The following is a 15,996-nucleotide window of genomic DNA, read 5'->3' as shown; positions in this document are numbered from 1 at the left end:
TCTCTCTTCTTCTTTTTGTCAGTCTTGCTAAGGGCCCATCAGTCTTATTGATTTTCTCATAGAACCAACTTCTGGTTTTATTGATTTTCTCAATTGTTTTCATGTTCTCAATTTCATTTATTTCTGCTCTAATCTTTGTTATTTCTTTCCTTTTGCTTGCTTTGGCCTTAGTTTGCTGTTCTTTCTCCAGTTCTTCCAAGTGCACAGTAAAATTCCCGAATTTTTGCCCTTTCTTCTTTTTTGATATAGGCATTTAGGGCAATAAATTTCCCTCTTAGCACTGCCTTTGCTGCATCCTGTAAGTTTTGATATGTTGTGTTTTCATTTTCATTCGCCTTGGGATGTTTACTGATTTCTCTTGTAATTTCTTCCTTGACCCACTGGTTGTTTAAGAGTGTGTTGTTGAGTCCCCACGTATTTGTGAATTTTCTGGCGCTCTGCGTTTTATTGATTTCCAACTTCATTCGTTTATGATCTGAGAAAGTGTTGTGTATGATTTCAGTGTTTTTAAATTTGTTGAGATTTGCTTTGTGACCCAGCGTATGGTCTGTCATTGAGAATGAGCCATGAGCACTTGAGAAGAAGGTGTATCCTCCTGTTGCGGGGTGTAATGTCCTATAAATGTCTGTTAAGTCTAGCTCATTTATTGTAATATTCAAATTCTCTGTTTCTTTAGTGATCCTCTGTCTAGATGCTCTGTCCATTGATGAGAGTGGGGAATTGAAGTCTCCAACTATTGTGGTAGATGTCTCTATTTCCCTTTTCAGTGTTTGCCTCATGTATTTTGGTTCACTCTGGCTCGGTGCATAAATATTTATGATTGTTATGTCTTCTTGTTGAATTGTTCCTTTTATTAGTAGATAGTATCCTTCTTTGTCTCTTTTAACTGTTTTACAGTTGAAGTCTAATTTGTTGGATATTAGTATAGCTACTCCTGCTCTTTTTCTGGTTGTTATTTGCATGGAATATCTTTTCCGAACCTTTCACTTTCAACCTATGATTATTTTTGGGTCTAAGATGTGTTTCCTGTAGACAGCATATAGAAGGATCCTGTTTTTTAATCCATTCTGCCAGTCTATGTCTTTTGATTGGGGAGTTCACTCTATTAACATTTAGTGTTATTACTGTACGGGTAGTACTTTCTTCTACCATTTTTCCTTCTGTATTTTATATGTCATATCTAATTTTCCTATTTTCTACACTCTTCTCCATCCCTCTCTCTTCTGTCTTTTCATATCTGTCTCTAGTGTTCCCTTTAGTATTTCTTGCAGAGCTGGTCTCTTGGTCACAAATTCTCTCAGTGACTTTTGTCTGAAAATGTTTTCATTTCTCCCTCATTTTTGAAGGACAGTTTTGCTGGATATAGAGTTCTTGGTTGGCAGTTTTTCTCTTTTAGTAATTTAAATGTATCATCCCACTGTCTTCTCGCCTCCATGCTTTCTCCTGAGAAATCTACACGTAGTCTTATTGGGTTTCCCTTGTATGTGATGGATTGCTTTTCTCTTGCTGCTTTCAAGATACTCTCTTTCTCTTTGACCTCTGACATTCTGACTAGTCAGTGTCTTGGAGAATGTCTATTTGGATCTATTCTCTTTGGGGTGCGCTGCACTTCTTGGATCTGTAATTTTAGGTCTTTCATAAGAGTTGGGAAATTTTCATTGATAATTTCTTCCATTAGTTTTTCTCCTCCTTTTCCCTTCTCTTCTTCCGGGACATCCGCAACACGTATATTTGTGTGCTTCATGTTATCATTCAATTACCTGAGTCCCTGCTCATTATTTTCCATTTTTTTCCCTATAGTTTCTGTTTCTTGTCGGATTTCAGATGTTCCATCTTCCAGTTCACTAATCCTAACCTCTGTCTCTTGAAATCTACCCTTATAGGTTTCCATTGTTTTTTTCATCTCTTCTACTCTACCTTTCATTCCTGTAAGTTCTGTGATTTGTTTTTTCAGACTTTCCATTTCTTCTTTTTGTTCATTCGTTGCCTTCTTCCTATCCTCCCTCAATTCATTGATTTGGTTTTTGATGAGATTTTCCATGTCTGTTCATATATTCTGAATTAGTTGTTTCAGCTCCTGTATCTCATTTGAAGTATTGGTTTGTTCCTTTGACTGGGCCATATCTTCGGTTTTCCTGGTGTGATTTGTTATTTTTTGCTGGCATCTAGACATTTAATTACCTTAATTAGTTTATTCTGGAGAGTGCTTTCACTTCTTTTACGTAGGGTTTTCTTGCTAGATCAGTTTGTTGTCTATCTGTTCTTTGACCTTCAGTTCAGCTTTTTCTGGACCTCTAGCTTAGGTTTTGTTTAACAGAGGAGAATTTTTCAGTTCTTGTTTTCTTGTTTCTTGCCCTGCTTGTCAGGTGCCTTTTCCCTCCCCACCCTTAGGAGGGTCTACATAGGTCATAGGTATTATAGACCCCAGCCCGGTTTCCCGGACTAAACTGGCCTCCTATCAGGGTGAAGGAGTCACCTGTGTCAGTTTTCCCTGAGGGTGAGACCCAGTAGGTTGAAAGACTTTCCTGTGAAGTCTCTGGGCTCTGTTTTTCTTATCCTGCCCAGTGTGTGGTGCTTGTCTGCCTGCACGTCCTACCAGCATAAGATGATTCGGCACCTTTAACTTTGGCAGACTCTCCCTGCTTTGGGCGTGGTGGAGACAGGAGAGGTTGTAGGCTGGTTTTAATGGCTTCAAATTGCCGAGCCCTGGGGTCTGAATTCCTTGAGGGAGGGATTCCACCTGAATTGGGCTTTGCCCCTCCCCTGGGGAAGGGACGGGGGGAGACAGCCCTGAAAGCAGTCCGTTTCTGCCTATGCCTGGGGCAGTTGCAGCCCTAGTAGTCCCGCCGCTGAATCCAGAGGCAGCCAAGCCTCTGTAGAAACAGCCACAAAAACCTCTGTTTCGTCCCCTTTCCTCATTTTCCATGAGCCTAATAAGCAACCTCCACCTTGACCAGGTTCGCCTGAGCTGGGGGCCTCTTTTTAGTAGTCAGAATTTGTTTATTAATGCCACAATTGGTGTTTGGTTGGACTCAGTCCCTGCTACTGTGAGAGTGTCTTTCCTTTCCCTCTGGGAAGCTGCCTGTGGGGGAGGGGTGCTGTGTGCCGGGTACCGCAGCTTGGGAAACTCATGGTTCTGGGGAGACTCGCAGCTGGTCCAGACTGGGGTACGCTGTGTGTCCGGTCACTATTGTGGCTCCGGGAGCTGTTTCTGTACTGTTTCTGGTTATTTAGTAGTTCTGCAGGACGAACTAAAACGCGCACATTGCTAAGCCGCCATCTTGGCCCCCTCCTCCAAGTACATTTTAACAGGTGGTTATAGAACAGATTTTAAAGTTTGGTATAGGTTACAGTTCCAGAATTATTATTTTTTTCTTCTAGCTGCTCCAAGACATTGGAGACCAAAAGAATATCAATATAATGATTCAGCAGTAATACTCATTTGTTAAATCCTATTCTCTCTGTTACACTCTTCTCTTTTTTCTTTCTTTTTTGTGATGAATAACATATATACAGAAAAGCAATATATTTCAAGTACATCGTAACAATTAGTTGTAGAACAGATTTTAGAATTTAGTATGGGTTACAGTTCCACAATTTTAGGTTTTTACTTCTAGTTGCTCTAAGGTTTTGGAAGCTAAAAGAAATTTCAGCGTAATGATTCAGCACCTATACTTGTTTGTTAAACCCATCTTTCTCTGTATAACTCCACCATCACATTTGAACTTTCTCCCACTCTTTAGGGGTATTTGGGGTATACTCATTCTAACTTTTTCATGTTGGAAGGAACATTGATAATATGAGATAGGGAGAATGGAGCTACCTGATGTTCTGGAGAGGCTGGGCCCTCTAGGTTTCAGGACTTATCTGGTCCAGGGACCCATCTGGAGGTTGTAGGTTACTCTAGTAAAGTTACTCTAGTGCATGGAACTTTGTAGAGTCTTATATATTGCTCTAGGTGTTCTTTAGGATTGGCTGGAGTAGTTTTGTTTGTGGTTTAGGAAGTTATGATAGGCACCAATGTCTAACTGAAGTTTGCATGAGAGTAACCTCCATAGTAGCCTCTCGACTCTATTTGAACTTTCTCTGTTACCTTATCTTTGCCCATTTTTAAATTGGGTTATTTTGCCTACTTGTTCTTAAATTTGCAAGAGTTCTTCATGTATTCTGGCTATTAAACCTTTATGAGATATATAGTTAGCATAAATAATAGAAACCCATACAAAAAACACCGACATCCCCCCATCCCCCCTTCCCCCCAGTTACCTGCGCCCACCAGTTTTAGCATACGTAATGCGTGTAGCTGTTACCCATTTGTTTCCGTACTGAGTCATGATGAGTATTGTGGTTCAGTCCCTGAAGCCACCGGCAGAAAGAGCAGCTCAGTGATAAACCTGCACTCGATTCCCACTGGAAACAGCTCAGTTTAACGTGCTCCTGGATGCCAGCTCTCTGGTGTTGCTAGAGGTGGGTATTTTTAAGAGGTGTCTTTGGAAGAAAGGATTAGTCTGGAATGGAGGAGCTGTGAGACTTAAAGACCGAGATCATGTGCTGAGCATTTGTGTCCCTATTATTATATTTACATTAAATAATTCACTTTTCTGTTTGATTTAAAACAAACAAAAATATTAGTATGATCAGGGCTATGTACTTAGTTGAATGGAGTGAAATAATACCTGGTGTAGTCTAAATTGAAATTACTCTGGAGGTAAGTTTTTTTCCTATTATTCTCTTGCTAATTTCTCCGCAACATCCACTCACACACGCACACACTTCCTTTTAGTGATAAAATAAAAATATATACAACAGAATGCCCTTAGGAAACTTTCCTGCTGCTTTGACAAAACTTTGACATAGCCCTGTTTGACATAGGTTCTATATCAAGGACGTATTTCATGGATATCTGTCTTTGCTTTGTAGGGACAATGCTTTTTTCAAGTGTGTAAATACAGTTATTTATTTAAATCTTAGATTATTCTAGAGTAGGCATGTGGATTTCATTTGTGACAAAACGTAAGTTTATAATATTGATGTGAACGATTGATCATGCTTGGGACAGAAGTCCATGATCACCTTTGGGCCATGTTTATATTTCAGAATGGGAAGTTGGTCAGGAAGATAGAGATATGTGCTCAGTATGAAGGAGAGTGTCCAGCCATATGACGGAAATTACACGTCTCAACTTATAAGTTTTTTTTTCCCATCCATGTCTTTTAATGCCTTTTCTTTCCTCCCCCGTGATGGAGAAACACCCCTTTAATTTGGAATGCTTCAGAATGTTCAAAGTTATTCCTTTCTCTTTCAGTATTTCTTCTTCCCCTGTTTGCAGTTTCTTGCTCCTGTTCTTGAAGAAATAGCATGTGATTTATTTGTTTCTGGTTTTTCCTAGCTCTGGGACCATTTGGACCACACAATGTTTTTCCAAGATTTTAGACCATTTCTAAGTAGCCATCCACTGGACCAAGATAATAGAGGCAATGAGAGAGGTCACCAAACTCACACTGACTTCTGGGGACCAAGTCGGCCTCCGCGGCTGCCAGTGACTCGGAGATACAGGTCCCGAGGAAGTACTCGTCCTGACAGATCCCCAGCTATTGAAGGGTGAGTGCAAAGTGCTGTTTTTAAATTTCTCTCTAAGGGTAGTTTCAGTGAAGAACATACTGACGTCATGTAAATTTTATAAGGTTCCCATATTCAGTACCTTTGTGGATAAAATGGAGCTATCGAGAGGATGAAAATGAAGCTAAGTTGATTGTCTTTACTCACCTTGTACCAATTAATGAAATGATGATAAAGGCTGATAAAACTGATGATATAGATGTCTGGCTAGCATTTTTATTAATGTCTTAGATGAATATATTGATGGTAGGTTTGTTTATCTAAATTTCAGAAACACTGAAAGATATCAAATACCAGATAACATTAGGATTCATAAAGATCTCAATAGGCTGGAATGATGGACATGTGTAATTCAATAGGAATGAATATGAAGTTTTTTGATTGCAAAAATTTTTAGCATGTGACATATTTTACTGAGTGTCTTTTATGTATGGGCACTATGCTAGGCCTGGAGATCCAGTGGTAAACAAAGCTGATAGGTGGTCCCTGATCTTATGGATCCCGATTAGTAGGAATAATAAGTATTACTTTTTTTTTTTAATCTTTGCCATTTTGTAGGACTGCGCTTCCTACTTTACCTGTTTTGTCTCATTTACTCCATAGGAAGCAGTAGGTGCTTTTGCTGTTCTCATTGTAAATGAGAATAAACCAAAACCTCCCTTAGTTTTTAAAAGTCTGGTCTAATTTTTTTGCAGGCTAGCCATTAATTTGGGCTTGTCTCATTGTTTCCTCATTCACATTAAGTATTTGGGTAAAAATACTGTGTAGACAAGGTCATATCCTTCTCAGGTATTATAGCGGGAGGCACATGATGTCAGTTTGTCCTGTCATGGGTGATGTTAAATTCACCCACTTTTTAAGACAGTGTCTGCCAAATTTCTACTTAAAGAATTTTTCTTTTATTATTAATAAGTAACCTGGGGGTGATACCTATAGATTGAGTGTCTGTCCTCCTAATAGTTTTTCACCCAATGGTATTAGTATCCATTGGTGATTCTTTTCTGAATTATCACTGTAATGATTCTAGAATAATGACTGTTTATTTTCTTTCTACAAATAATATTGGCATTATCTGTAAAAAAAAAAAAATAGGAATTTTTCTCTTCTCACTGCTCCCTTATATATCTAGGTGTCTCATTTATTTTATTTTAGTGTGGATTTAAGAACTTTGTTATAATCATTATTCATATGGATGCTCATATAGTCCCAGTTTGGTCAGAGTAATTGGATCTAAACGTTTCAAACAATAGTCTTTGTTCACAGCTCTAAATTAAAAAGGAAAGTAAGGTGTTAAGGTAAAGCAATCAGGTTGTATTTCTCCAATAATTTCTTACCTGTCAGACAAAGTCATTTTCTGCTGTGGTTCTTTTGATGGAAATAAATAGTTTCAATAAGATTTTTTTAGTTGCCAAATAAAAATGGTCAGGAATTCCCCAGTAGTTCTTTCCACTGTATTAAAACCACAATATGAATGCCTTTGAGCAGACTAATACCCTGTCTGCAGTCAGAGAGCAGGAGAAGGTAGCTAACATGCCAGAGTCAGATTTTTTAATCTTTTGCTAAAAAATTCCTGGCCAAACCAATGAACATATTAGCTTAACTCAGTCTTTCTTGGCTGCTTTGCCTCTTTTCTCCATAGGAAATCAAATTACTATACTAGAACATTGTCCCTTTGACAGTCAGCAGAGATTGAGAGAAAGAATTACGTTTCCTTTTCTCACATGGATTTACAGATAATCACATTATCTTAGTAACTTTACAATAAAATGGAATGCATTTGGTTGCAGGTAGCAGGTAATCTGATTTAACACTGTCTTAAGAGGTTTTTTACTCCCATATAACAAAAAGTCTATATATAGTTGGCAGTGGATTAGTTCAGTGCCTCAACCATGTCAGAGTTGCATTTCTTGATTCTATTGTTATTTCCCTCATGCTTGTTGTCTTAGGACATCAGGCGGGAAGAAAGGGGAAAGGATTAGCACCTGTTATTTGTCCCTTTTTTTTCTTAAGAGGGAACACACCTTTCCCCCAAACCACCAGCAGCACATTTCTAATCTTGGTCTCATGAGAGTACTGCAAAACTCTTGGTTTTCAGAAGTTTCCACTGAAGTGTTTTTGTTTGTTTGTTTAATTTTCCCCCCTTTTCTGGAGGATTTGTGGGTTTCCAGATCAATTGTGAATAAAATACAGGATTCCAATATACCACCCATTCCATTGGTGTGAAACATTTGATGAAAGCACATATTTACAATTGTGCTATTAACTGTAGTCCATGATTTAACTTAGGGTTCACTGTTCATGTAGTGTAGTTCCGTGGGTTTTTTTTAGGTTTTATTGTATTACTATATGTGTGTGTGTGTGTGTGTGTGTGTGTGTTTGTACGTACAGCCTAACATTTCTCCTTTTAACCACATTCGGATTTATATTTCAGTGCTGTTAATTATATTCATAATGTTGTACTGCCATCACCACCATCTATTGCCAAAATATTTCCATCATTCCAAACAGCAATCCTGTACATTAAAAAAAATTTTTTTTCTTTATTGGAGAAGTGGGTTTACAGAACAATCATGCATAAAAGACAGGATTCCCACACGCCACACTACCAGCACCTTGCATTGGTGTGGAACATTTGTTAGAATTGGTGGTAGCACATTTTCATTGTAGCACAGAACTAGGATCGAGGCTGCTAGCCTCCAGGAACGTTACGCGAAACACTGGAAGAACCGGGATCGAGGCTCTGGAGTTTCAGGAAGCAAGCTTTACTAGTCGGTGCGCACAGGGCTCAGCCAAGTCACCTCTGAAAGTCTGAGCCCCAAATGGACTGGCACAACATTTTATAGACAGAATGGTTCATTTGGGACAGGGTTTTCCTAATATGGTAACTAGCGGTGCTCGAGGGAGATAATTGGCTACATGCCGACGGCCAGACCAGGAAGGATTGCAAAGCTGAGCTTCTAGAAGCTGATGAGCGGTGATGGGAGCAGGCTCTGCGGACGCCTCTTACCCTGCCTACGTGCGTTTTTAACCGTGCTGGGGGCCTGGGAGACTTGGCTTGTGTGGCACCAGAAGCTCCTTTTCCATCGGGGGCCTGCCTGCTGCGTTATGATTGTGCTGTTAGTTAAAGTCCATGGTTTAACTTAGGGTTTACTTTGTGTAGTGTAGTTCTATGGATTTTTAAAAATTTTTATTCTGTTATTCTGTATATAATCTGATATTTCCTTTTAATCATATTCAAATGTATAATGTAAACAGATTAAAAGTGCTGTTAATTACATTCACCATGTTGTGTCCCATCACCACTATCCATTATCAAAACATTTCCATTGTTCTGTATAAGAACCCTGTACATTTTAAGCCTTAACTTCCCATTCCTACCTGTCCCCTGGTAACTTATATTCTGGATTCTGACTATTTGAATTTGCTTATTCTAATTGTTTCAAATCCATGAGATCATACAGTATTTGTCCTTTTTGTGTCTGGCTGATTTTATTCAACCTAACATCTTCAAGGTTTAGCCATGTTGTTGTGTGTATCAGAGCTTTGCTCCTTTTTACGGCTGAATAATATTCCATTGTATGTATATGCTACATTTTCTTCATCCATTCATTGGTTGATGGACACTTGGGTTGCTTCCATCCTTTGACAGTTGTGAGTAATATCCCTATGAACATTGGTTTGCAAATATCTGTTTGAGTCCCTGCTTTCAATTCTATTGGGTATATACCTTAGAGGGATTGCTGGGTCATGTGCTAATTCTATGCCTAGCTTTCTGTGGAACCACCAAACTGTCTTCCACCATAGCTGGCACCATTGTACCTTTTCCCATCCCCTCCAATTCTTATTTTCCTTTTTGTAAATAATAGCCATTCTAATGAATGTTGAAATGGTATCTCATTGTGGTTTTGATTTGCATTTCCTGAAGGCTAATGATGTTGAGCATCTTTTTATGTGCTTTCTGGCCATTTGTATATCTTCTTCGGAGAGCCGTCTTTCCAAGTCTTTTGCCCATTTTAAAAATTGGGTTGTTTGTCTTTCTGTTGTTAAATTGAAGGATTTCTATATATATATTCTGAGTATTAATCCTTTATCAGATATGTGGTTTCCAGGTATTTTCTCCCATTGTTTAAATTGTGATTTTACTTTCATGATAAAGTCCTTGGAGGAACAGAAGTTTTTAACTCTGATGAGGTCCCATTTATCTCTATTTTCTTTTGTTGCTTGTACTTTGGATGTAAAGTTTGAGACATCATTACCTAACACAAGGTCCTGAAGATGCTTCCTGATGTTTTCTTCAAATGAAGTTCCAGTTTTCCCGGCACCATTTGTTGAAGAAGATGTTCTTTCCCAGTTGAGTGATCTTTGCCCTCTTGTAAAAAGTTAGTTGATATAAATGTGGGGATTGATTTCTGAGCTGTCAGTTCAGTTCTCTTTCTCTGTGTCTATGCTTGTGCCAGTACTGTGCTATTTTGATTACTGTGGCTTTGGCATAATTTTTAAGATCAGAAAGTGTAAGTCTTTCAACTTCATTCTTCTTTTTCAAGGTGACTCTAGCTGTTCAGGCCCCCATACACTTCCAAATAAATTTGAGGATCGACTTTTACATTTCTGCAAAGTATGTTGTTGGAATTTTGATTGGGATTGTGTGAAATCTATAAATTGTTTTAGGTAGGATTGATATCTTAATGATATAGTCTTCTAATCCATGAACACAGAATTTCCTTCCATTTGTTTAGGTCTTCTTTGATATCTTTTAGGAATGTTTTATAGTTTTCCATGTAAAAATCCTTTATATCCTTGGGTAAATTTATTCCTAGATATTTGATTCTTCTAGGTGTTATTGTGAATTAAATTTTTTTTTATTTCTTCTACAGATTGTTCATTGCGTATGTATATAAACACTAGTGATTTTAATGTGTTGATCTTGTACCCTGCCATTTTGCTGAATTTATTTATTAGCTCTAGGAGCTATGTTGTGGATTTTTCAGGATTTCATATATATATATTTTTATCTATGTGGTAGGGTCACATATCATTCTTTTTCCATGTGATTATCTTGTTATCGCAGCACCATTTGTTGAATTTTTTGTGTTTTTTTGTTTTAAAAAACTTATTTTGAAATACTTTCAAACTTACATGACAGTTACAAAAATATTACAGACCCCATTGTTCTAGTTTGCTAGCTACTGGAATGCGATATACCAGAAACGGAATGGCTTTTAAAAAGGAGAATTTAATAAGTTGCTAGTTTATAGTTCTAAGGCCAAGAAAATGTCCCAATTAAAACAAGTCTATAGAAATGTCCAATCTAAGGCATCCAGGGAAAGATACCTTGGTTTAAGAAGGCCGATGAAGTTCAAAATTTCTCTTTCAAGTGAGAAATTTTGGCAAACACAGTCAGGGTTTCTCTCTCATCTAGAAAGGCATGTGGTGAACATGACGTCATCTGCTAGCTTTCTCTCCTGGCTTCCTTTCATGAAGCTCCCTGGGAGGCGTTTTCCTTTTTTATCTCCAAAGGTCGCTGGCTGGTGGACTCTGCTTCTCATGGCTATGTCGTTCTGCTCTCTCAGAATATCCTTTTCTCCGAAAGTTTCCTCTTTTATAGGATTCCAGTAAACGAATCAAGACCCACCTAGAATGGGTACAGACACATCTCCACCTAATCCAGTTTAACAACCATTCTTGATTGAGTCACATCTCCAGGGAGATGATCTAATTATAGTTTCAAGCGTACAGTACTGATAGGGATTAGAAGAAACTGTATCTCCCACAAGGCTGATTAGGATTAAAACATGGCTTTCCAAGGTACGTAAACCTTTTCAAACCTGCACTCTCATAGAGAGAATTCCACATACCCATCCCCTTCCAAATACCCAGATCCACCAATTTTAACATTTTGTCACATTTGCAGCATCTTTGTGTCTATTAAACAATCTATCAGTTCACCCATCTATCTATTTTTCAATCCATTTTCTAAACACTTGAGTGTAGGTTGTATACATTGTGCTCCTTGAACACTTACTACTGCCATGCACATTTCATAAGAACAAGGATATTCCCTTATGTAACCTTGTAATGTGTCTGTATCTCAGTTTTTCTATATAATGTCTGTTTGAGCCTGAGATCTCGTCTCCCTCTTTAGATCCCATATAGGATTGTGTGTTGCTTTAATTGTTATTGTCTCTTTAGTTGCTCTTTTTTTTCTTTTATTGTGGGAACATATATACAATATAAATTTTACAACCTTGGTGATGCCCGAGCATACAGGTAGGATTAATCACATTCTCTGTTGTAGTACCCTTACCACCTTCCATTACTAAAACTTTCCCATTTCCCCAAACAGCAAGCCTACACCCACTTTTGCATTGACTCCCATCCCCCCTTCCCTGTATCCCTGGCAACCTGCACTGTAATTTTTGTCCCTATGAACTTACATATTTTACAATATTTTCTTTCTATTTACCATGGGGCTTAAAATTAACATCCTAAATCTGTAAAAATCTTGCTTGCTTTAATACTAAACTTCAATAGTATACACAAACTACATTTCTCTTGTACTTTGGAGCTCCTTGATTTGGGAGCATAAGCGTTTATAGTTTTTTTTCTTCTTGATGAATTATCCCTTATATTAATATATAGTGTCCTTTTTTTTTCTCTTATGATGTCTTTACATTTATAGTCTATCTTGTCTGATAATAGTATAGCGCCTCCTGCTTTCTTTTGGTTACAACTTATGTGAAAAATCTTTTTCCATCCTTTCACTTCCAATCTATTTGTATCCTTGTATCTAAGTTGAGTCTCTTGTAAACAGCGTATAGCTGGATTATATTTCTTAATCCATTCTGTCAATTTGTATCTTTGAATTGATTTGTTAAACTTTTATTTTGTTTTGTTTTTTCTTTCTTTCTTTGCTTGTTTGTTTGTTTTGGAAAGTACATGGGCTGGGAATTGAATCTGGGTCTCCTGCATGGCAGGAGAGAATTCTATAACTGAACTACTCTTGTACCCCCTATATATTTATTTTTTTATATTTCTATATATCCTGTTTTATAGGATCATGTATACAAACAAGTACACATATAGGGATACAAATAGAGAGTTTTACTTATTCCTTTTTAACTTGGATGCTTCTATTTCTTTTTCTTGCTCAAGTTCTGTGGCTAGAACTTCCATTGAGAAATGAATAATAGTGGTGACAGTGGGCATCCTTGTCTTGTTCCTGCTCTTAGAGGAAAAGCTTTCAGTCTTTCCCCAATAAAGTATGGTGTTAGCTGTGGATTTTTCATATATGCCCTCTGTCATATTGAGGAAGTTTCCTTCTGTTCCTAGTTAATGTTCTGAGTTGTTTGCTTTTTTTTTTTTTTTTTTAATTTTAATCAAGAAGGGGTACTGTATTTTGTCAAATGCCGTTTCTGCATCGAGATGTTTTTTTCCTTCATTGTGTTAATGTGGTGTATTACAGTAATTGATTTTTTTGTGTAGAACCAACCTTGCTACTAGGGATAAATACCACTTAATCATATTGTGTGTTGCTTTAATTGTCATTGTCTCTTTAGTTGCTCTTTTTTTTCTTTTATTGTGGGAACATATATACAATATAAATTTTACAACCTTAGTGATGCCCGAGCATACAGGTAGGATTAATCACATTCTCTGTTGTAGTACCCTTACCACCTTCCATTACTAAAACTTTCCCATTTCCTTTTAATATGCTGTTGGATTCAGTTTGCTAGTATTTTGTTAAGGATTTTTACATCCTATATTCATAAGAGATATTGGTCCATAATTTTATATTTTTGTGTTATCTTTATCTGGCTTTGGTGTAAGAGTGATATTCATAGAATGAAGTAGGAATTGTTCCTTCCTCTTCAACTTTTTGCAGAATTGGAGTTAAATCTTCTTGGAATATTTGATAGAATTCCCCTGTGAAGCCATATGGTCCTGGACTTCTCTTTTTTTGGGAGGTTTTTGTTGATTGGTCCAATTTCTTTACTAGTAATTAGTTTGCTGATATCTTCTATTTCCTCCTGCGTCGGTGTAGGTTGTGTGTTTATAGGAATTTGTGTATTTCATCTAAGTTGTCTGGTTTGTTGGCATTCAGTTGTTGATAGTAGCTCTTACAAACTTTTTTATTTCTTTAGGGTCTGTGGTAATGACTACCCTCTCATTTCTGATTTTAGGTGTTTGTATCCTCGCTCTATTTTTAGTCAGTCTAACTAAGGATTTGTCAGTTTTATTGCTCTTCCCAAAGAACCAACTTTTGATTTTGTTAATTCCCTCTGTTGTTTTCTCTTTCATCTGTCTCTGCTCTGATCTTTATTTCCCTCCTCCTGCTTGCTTTGAGTTTAGTTTGCTGTTCTTTTTCTAATTCTTCTAGTTTTGAAGTTACGTTTCTGATTTGAAGTCTTCTTTTTTAATGTAAGCATTTAGAGTTATAAATATGCCTCTCAGCACTGCCATTAATGTATCCCATATGTTTGGTATGTTGTATTTTCATTTCCATTTGCCTCAAGACATTTCCTAATTTCACTTCTGATTTCCTCTTAACTGATTGGTTGTTTAAGACTTTGTTGTTTAATTTCCACATTTCTGTGAATTTTCCAGTTCTCCCTCTGTTAATGATTTCTAGTTTCATTCTCTTGTGGTCAGAGAAGATACAATGCATGATATCAGTATTTTTTAATTTATTGAGACTTGTGACCTAATGTATAATCCTGGAGAATGATCACACGCCCTCGAGATGAAAGTGTACTCTGTTTTCGTGGGGTGCTGTGTTGTATATGTGTCCGTTAGGGTTCATTGTGTTAACGTATCATTCAGGTCCTGTACCTCCTCACTGGTTTTCTTGCTAGATGTTCTGTCCATTATGAGTGGTGTGTTAAATCTCCTGTTAATGCAGAACCATCAGTTTCTCCCTTCAAATTTGCCAGTATTTGCTTCATATATTTGGGGCCCTGCTGTTAGGTGCATATAGTTTTTTAATTGTTACGTCTTCCTATTGAATTGTCCCCTTTCTCAGTATGTAATGACCGTCTTTGTCTCTTTTAAGTGTTTTTGCTTTGTCTATTTTAGCTGATATTAGTCTGGCTACCCTAGCTCTCTTTTGGTTACTACATGCATGGTATATATTTTTTCCATCCTTTCACCCTCAGCCTACTTGTATCTCGGACTTTAAGGTGTATCTCTTGCAGACAGCATATAATTGGGTCATGTGTTTTTATCCATTCTGTCAATCTCTGCTTTTTGACTGGAGAGTTTAATCCATTTACATTTAAAGTCACAACTGATAATATAGGACTTTCTTCTGCCATCTTGCTATTTAGTCTTGATGGGTTTTATACCTTTTTGGTCCCTCCATTCTTCCATTAATTCCTTCTTTTATATTTATTTGATTTTTTATGTGTTATACCATGTTGAGTGCCTTCTCTTTTCTATCTGGACATACTTTTCATCTGTTTTCTTTGTGGTTACCAAGGGGTTAAAATTTAACATTCTAAATAAAACAGTTATTTGATTTGATACCAACTTGATTTCAATAACATTCACATATACCTTTCATATACCTTCTGTCCTCCCACCTTTTTTTGTAGTTGTCACCACTTATATTGTTGTACATTTTATATCTAAACCATAGATATATTATTACTTTCTATGTGTTTGCCTTTTAGCACCTATAGGAAGTAAGAAATAGAGGTACAAAACAGTATGATAATATTGGCATTTATTATTACCCAAATATTTGCCTTTGTTGGAGGGCTTGATTTCTTTACGCTGCTTTGAACAAGGGTCTGGTGTCCTGTCCTTTCACTCTTAAGAACTCCCTTCAGCGTTGCTTGTAGGGCAGGTCTCATTTGATGAATTCCCTCAGCTTTTGTTCATCTGGGACTGTCTTAATCTCTCCCTCATTTTTGAAAGAAAATCCCACCAGACGTAAAATTCTTGGTTGGCACATGCTTTCTTTCAGCCCTTAAGTATTTGAACCCACTGCCTTCTTGCCTCCGTGGTTTCTGATGAGAAACTGCTACTCATTTTATTGTACGCAACGCATTTCCTCTTGCAGCTTTCAGAACGTTCTCCTTGCCCTTTGCATTCAGTAGTGTGATCAGTATATGATAGGTGTATTTTCCTCCATGTTTGTCCTGTTTGGTGTCCTCTGGGCTTCTGGGATGTACCTGTTCACATCTTTTGCTTAATTTGTGAAGTCTCTGTCGTCATTTCATTGGCTGTCCCTTGTGCCCCTTCTCTTTGCCCTTTCTGGAGCTCTTCCTGGAATAATGCATGTGTGGATCCACTTCATGGTGGACCAGAGGTCTCTGAGGCGGTTTCGCTTCTTATAATCCTTTTTTCTTTCTTCTCTTCAGCCTCACTCATTTCGTT

General features: G+C 37.5%; 1 protein-coding gene across 1 annotated transcript in view; it reads left to right on the top strand.

The window, feature by feature from the left end:
- Positions 1-15,996, top strand: part of RNF115 (ring finger protein 115) — an 81,478-nt gene that overhangs the window by 55,689 nt on the left and 9,793 nt on the right. The window contains exon 4 of the mRNA XM_077155916.1: positions 5,390-5,601. Coding sequence (XP_077012031.1) covers positions 5,390-5,601 — 212 coding nt within the window. The remainder of the gene's footprint in view (positions 1-5,389; positions 5,602-15,996) is intronic.

Source organism: Tamandua tetradactyla, chromosome 4 (genome assembly GCF_023851605.1).
Source record: "Tamandua tetradactyla isolate mTamTet1 chromosome 4, mTamTet1.pri, whole genome shotgun sequence".
In the NCBI taxonomy this organism is placed as follows: domain Eukaryota; kingdom Metazoa; phylum Chordata; class Mammalia; order Pilosa; family Myrmecophagidae; genus Tamandua; species Tamandua tetradactyla.
The sequence above is the reverse complement of the archived record's forward strand: the minus strand, read 5'-3'. Positions and strand labels throughout refer to the sequence as shown.